This window comes from Pundamilia nyererei, unplaced genomic scaffold (assembly GCF_000239375.1).
Source record: "Pundamilia nyererei isolate P.nyererei 1_Seehausen unplaced genomic scaffold, PunNye1.0 scaffold00527, whole genome shotgun sequence".
Lineage (NCBI taxonomy): Eukaryota > Metazoa > Chordata > Actinopteri > Cichliformes > Cichlidae > Pundamilia > Pundamilia nyererei.
The window spans coordinates 88,175-94,431 of NW_005187928.1; the positions used below are offsets into that span (position 1 = coordinate 88,175).

At 48.0% G+C, this 6,257-nt stretch overlaps 1 protein-coding gene across 1 annotated transcript; it reads right to left on the reverse strand.

Moving 5' to 3' along the window:
* Window positions 1–3,054: 3,054 nt before the first annotated feature.
* Window positions 3,055–5,877, reverse strand: LOC102199261 (erythroferrone-like). Its single transcript, XM_005754241.1, has 3 exons — window positions 5,457–5,877; window positions 5,253–5,331; window positions 3,055–4,352 (listed from the first exon to the last, which is right to left on the reverse strand). Exons 1-3 carry the CDS (start codon window positions 5,555–5,557, stop codon window positions 4,254–4,256), a joined length of 279 nt encoding a protein of 92 aa, XP_005754298.1. The 5' UTR covers window positions 5,558–5,877; the 3' UTR covers window positions 3,055–4,253.
* Between the last annotated feature and the right edge of the window lie 380 nt (window positions 5,878–6,257).

Sequence of the window (6,257 nt, forward strand, 5' to 3'; positions counted from 1 at the left end):
TTAGCTCCTCAACATGTCCTGAAGTTCTCCAGGCCTGGAAACAAACTAATCATGTGATTCAGGTGTGTTGACCCTAGCACAACAGCAGTGCTGCTGTTTGACTGGTGCTGGTGGGGGGGGGGGAGAGAGAGAGAGGCTGTGCTCGCTGGCAGCTGAACAAAACTCATCTGCTGTAAATGTAATCGCACTGCATCTGTTTACAGCAAGTCTGCTCACGTGCAGTGAAGCTGTGTGCGTGCGTGCGTGCGCGTGCGTGCGTGCGTGTGCGTGTTACGAGGCGTGCTGTCAGCAGTGGCGGCGTGCAGCCCTCATTATTCTGTCGACACGCCTTGTACGGTAACCCAGCCTGTGTGAGTGTATGCATGGCTCGGCGCCAAGCGTAAGGCGCCACTTTACGAGCAGGATGATCTCACCTCGACCCTCCTCTGAACACAGCGTGCATTCAGCAGCGTGTGCAGCTGTGAATGGAGGGCTTGTCTCAGAGACGCTGGGGTGGTGGCAGCAGATGCGCGCTTGTTATACTGGAGCTGTGACTTAATTCTGGAGGTCGTCTCCAGCTTTACCGCCAGCTGCGAGCCAGCCGACGGCAGCGTGGACTGTTGACGAGCTGCTCAGCTAACAAGACGCAACATGTGAGCGGAGCGGCGATTTTCCCTCTGGTTGTGTTTCTCAGAGGTTTTGTGCACAGCAGAGATGTGATCGCGCTGTGTTTGACACCACAGATTTACAGAAGACTTTTTCTTTCTATCCTCATGCTGAGTCTCCACTGCAGCAGCTTAATAACAGAACAGAATAAATGCAAAGCTGAGCGTAGCTCTGCAGGGCTCACAGATCAGTCTGCACAGTCCAGTCCTTGTACCCAACCTCTGACCTATGAACCATTCAAGCTTACCAAGCGTTTCGAACTCTGAACCGGTGTGGAGCAAAGAACCCATTTTAAATGTCGTTACCAGCAGCCTGTCACACAAGGACGCAGTTTGACATCAAATAGAATTAATGTACCAACAGGATGTTGCCCAGAGAGCACCGGTCAGAGTGGCGTGCGGCGCGTCCTTTAGAGCTGCGGAAAGCCGCTGAAAACTGAAGCAGAGGAACAGGATCTGAAAGACCCGACACAGGAGCCGAGAGACCATCTAGACCTTCAGCGGATCATTTGCTGAAGCCTCATCAGAGATGTGAAAGGGTGAGGCTGTCAGGAAGCCATTCTTAATGGAGGATGAGGTCTAAAAACCACAGAAGAGCTGAAGGTCAGAGGAACAGGTCTGATGGAGCGATGGATCCACATCATGGTCAGTGTGTACGAGGAGGTCAGGAGGAGGAGTCTGCAGCCATGCTCTGTCTTGGTTTCAGCTGCAGGTCAGTCGGTGGTGTTTGAGCCACCATGCAGGAACATCTGGAAACATCAGCTTCATGTTTCAGCATGACAGCGATCCAAACAAACTGCCAGTGCATTACAACCTGCATAGAAACACACAGGGGAACTCTGCCAGCATGGCTGGAGCAGAGTGGGATCATCCTGATGGGAAGCCCTCCAGGAAGCCTGGAGAACTGCTCCTGCAGATCCTCGCAGAGCTGACGGAGAGCTGACGCTGCTCACAGCAACTGTACAAACTCTGCTTTTGGCCTTTCCTCCTGAATTCACATGCATGTCTGCACATGTTTCCACTGTCTGAGTGAGCGTTTGAGTAGGAGCTGGTGTTTATAGGAAGCAGTCAGAGAAGGCTTGTTGGAACGACAGAGGTGGAAGTGTCAGCGCGATGCAGGAGAACATCGCTCAGCACGCCGGCTTCATTTTCACCACGGATCAAATCCCAGTTCGTGCCCAGCGGGCCGTGCTGCCGGGTCTGCTTTTAGAGCTTGCATAGAAAGAAAACACCAGGGCCCATATCCCTAAAGAATCTTTGTGCAAAAAGTGGCTCCTAGCGGCCAAATTCTAAGAAAATTCTCAGAGTCATGACGTTTTCTTAGAATTTCCCCTAAAAGTGACACGACAATTTGTGGTGGATCTCCTTAGAGATGCAATTACTTCACCAACTCGACGCCACAACGCTATTACACCGGAGACGAAAGTAATCACAACCCTGAGGTATTTGGCAACCGGGAAAATGCAACAATGCAGCAGTGATGACTTGGGTCTGCAATCACAGACATTGCTAAAAGCTGAGCCGTGTTACCCTCGTTAAGACCACACTGGACTTGTAACGTTGTGATTTCTACTTCATTAAGGACAGCCCCTTGAGAGAGGCCATCTTGTTTTCAACAGGGTCCATATGGGAGTGAAAGTACAAAATATGTCAGCTAGGATATTAATATGAGCAAATAAGACACAAATCATTATTTGAACAGGGTGTAATGAGTTTAAGTTTTCACATATTTTAGATTCTAATGTTAGGCTATAACCCCTACAGCTTACTATTCATTTTCCAGATATTTTCTTGAATGTGAAATATTATTTACAATTACAGTCAGCATAAGATTAGAGTGTATAATTATGTTTATTGATTTGAGGGTACATCCTTTGCTCATTATCACCAAAAGCTCATTTCCATCAAACTTGTAGGATCAACCAATCACGGCTTTTGAAATGATGACTCATACCTAGCAACGGGGTCAACCACACCTCCTCACTAAGATAGGATTTTCCATCCATTCCTTGCTCAGAGTTCACTGAAAATGTTCTGGAATCACTTCTGAGCTAAAACTCCTGGCAAGGAATTTTTAGGTTAAGTTAGGAGCTCTGAGAGGATTCTCTCAGAATCTTTAGGGATACGGGCCCTGGTTTTCATGTGTGACGTGGATGTAGGCTTTCAGTCGCTCTCACTGCCGCTTTGTCAGATACATCTGTGAAAATGCTCATCGGCCAATCACACGGCAGCACCTCTGCACGTGTGGGCACGTGGAGACGGCCTGCTGTGAGACCAGGATGATGAAGAAAGCTGGTTTGAGCGTGAAGGCTGATCTCTCTGACGTTTACAGGGAAAAGGAGAAATATTGCAATATTATCAGTCCTGTAAATGCTTTTTTATAAAACCACTAAAATAAAGTTTACACCTCTTTAAAGATCAATAAGAAATGCTTTTATTACCACGTTTCACTGAGAGAATAAATATCAAATGAAAGTGATATGAAAACCAATAATGGAGTCTGTACAGATAAACACTGTTTGTCATCAGATGACTTCATATGAAATAATCATCAGATCCAAGTATCGGCTGGCGAGTGGCCGCCACAGCTGCAGTTCCTTTGATGACCAGCAGGCGATGACCTGAAGCGAGCGCCAGCGCTGCAGCGTGGATGGAAAACTGAGGCCGAGCCAGCTGAGCACAGGCTCCTCAGTGTCAGCGAGGGTGGAAACACTGTGGAAACACTCCGCTTACTGTGACGCTTTCATTTTAGAAATGTGCTCTTTTCCACACACAATGCTGCTTTCTTTTAACGCAGTCCTGCAGACACAGACCTGCAGCAGCACATGCATACGAGTTATACATGAGCAGATGGGACCTTCGACCCGCTCAGTTAACAAGGCGCCGCCTGTGAAACCGGCAGCGCTGCAGTCGTTCTCTCTTTGACGGAGCCGTTAGACTCGTGTCTAAATCATCACACTGTGTCTGCCATGTGCTCCTTGGTGCACATGTTTACCTTAAAGCGGGCACTAGTAGTGGGTTAATATTCTCATCACTGTAGTAAGAAGATTATTTCCATCTGCTTTCATTTCTGTTCGCACGTCTGGCTGAGTTCTGGGACCTCTGACAGCAATTGAAGCTCCCTACAAAAAAAGGAGGAGCTATGGTGGAGGTGGGTTGCAAAGCAGCTTGCAGGTGCACAGGTTAAGCTTGTTTTTGTCATTTTTGTCTTTTAGCCAACAGTGAAGGTGCAGAGCAGGTGTAGCTGTCACTGGGATGGAGACGCCACAGAGGACAGAGAGGGCTCGATTGTTGATGGTCGTCACATGACTGAACTATAAGTGTGACCCGAGGCAAAAACCAAAAAAATTTCAGTGAAGAAAATGTCTGACTTCAGCGAAGTTCTCACTGAAATGACTCAAAGCTTTGTTTGTTTGAAGGTTTCCAGGTGTGTTTGAGTCCGACTGTGGTCGCTCCATCGGTGGATGCTGATGAAGCTGGAGTAGGTGGAGGTCCACAAAACAGCAGCGCTCCCACTCAGGTAAAAGGATGAAGACGGCGATGATGATGATGAGGTGAACCTCACAGAGGAGCAAAGTGTCCGTCTGCTGATGGCAGCGGTCATGTGACTCAGATTCCCAGCAGGATTCCAGAGAACAGAGAGTCCTGGAGGATGCTGATGGCCGAGCCCGTGGCGTTATCCACAAACACTGACACGTACTCTCCCGCCTGCACACACACACAATTAATACAGACAGATATATTAAAGTTTGTTTAAAAATAAATGACCAAACAGTGACAGTGAGTGAAAGCATTAATGCTGATGTCAGCATTGTGAATCCATTCATGTTGCAGCACATTAGAGCCTTTGTTCAGGTAATACCTGCCGCCTGCTCACCTGAGCTGCAGGATCAGTGAAACCTCTCAGTACCACATGCAGGTGGAACACTGATGTGCTCACGGCTGCATGCCTGCTACTCTGACTCCTTCCTGGTGAGTGACATGCCGAGGATCCCGGGATCACGTGCTGGGATTCTGTGCTTTCTCTGTTTACACGGCGTTTTTTAACTCCAGCTCTAAATGCTGCTCGGGGAGGTTTAGGACTGACGAGCTCGGAGCCAGATCCATGTCACCTGCACAGACCCCGGAGCACGCCGTGTGCATGAATGACCCACGCCACTGTTTCTATTGAAGCGGCACTAACAGAATGAAAACAGGTTTGCTCTGTATTTACATCTGGAGCATCTCCAGCTGTGCACCAGAGGCATTAATGTGCAGCTGCAATAAGACACACCTGGACTATAACATCAAGTCTTCTCTGGATTTTAGGACTCGGAGTGTTTCACATGCTCTGACTTGCTGAGTCGTGCAGAAATCCTGCTCGTGTTTTACTTGTTGCTCGAGGTTTCATGTGGTCGTTAAAGAATCCAGGTGATCTGACAGTGTGACATGATTTGGAGGCGGGGACTGGACATCGTCCATCTTTTTATGTAGGATTCTTAGAGTAGTGCGTCCTCCCGTCACATAATGTCTCTGTTAAAGGTGCTGCATTAGCTCCCTGTAAACGCCTGGCTGTGCTGTTCTGTGTGGTGTGTTTTGGTGTAGGGCGACCCTCTGATGCTGTCCTACCTGCAGGTACAGCGTTCCTGTTAGCAACATGCTAAACGTTCCTCCGGCAGCTGCCACGCCCATCACCGACTCCACAGAGCTGTACAAGAAACAGCAAAAAACATCCAATCAGTGCCATGGGCAGGGCTAACATCGCCAGTCATGTGTGTGCAGTAGATTATTTTATAATGAAATAATAACAGCTGTCAGAGGACGGGCACTCACAGGTTGCTCTGGCAGAGCGACTCGATGCAGATGGCTGCTTTCACGCTGTCTCTGAGTCGCACCTGCACTCTGTCACCAGACTCTGTCACACATACGCACATCAGAGTTACAAGAGCATCCCTGCTGCCTGCTAACCGGCTCCTTCCTCTTATTTGAGTTTCTTAATTCATCAGTTTTCTGTCTCAAACACAATGAAATATCTGAATGAAATTTGGTGTAAATATAATTATGATCAGGGGCGGATCTACAGGGGTGGTGCCCCATGCCACCCCTTCAGATCCACCCCGATCATGATGTGGCCGATCAGCTGAGTCCGTCACCATCTCGATGTTTGTGCTCGTCGGTGTTGGGCAGAAACAGAATTCATGTACCAGCATAACGTAATTAAAAATACAAAATATGAGTAACTGTATTTTGTTACAGTTACCGTTTAAAAAGGTGATAATCAGAACACAGCTACTTTGTTGAAATATATGGATTAATGTTTCATATGTTAGGCTATGCCCTCTCTAATGTCAGCGTCCTGTTAATGTTGGTGGGACCCGGAGCCAGCACAGCAGAGCCAGCAGTGCACGGGCAGGAATGCATTTCTTACTAGGAAAGTCCGAAACCACATTTAAATGAGAGAGGGATGAAATCTGAGCGTGCAATGCAAACTCTGTTTGTCAGCAACCGAGCTGCTCTCAGCGTCAAAGACGCCAACCTAAAGAAACATCTGGAAGTACGTTCTGTTTAAAAACTAACATTAGCCGACTGCAGCTAGCTTGTTTTAGCTGTGGTAGCTACCTGGGTCATGTGCCA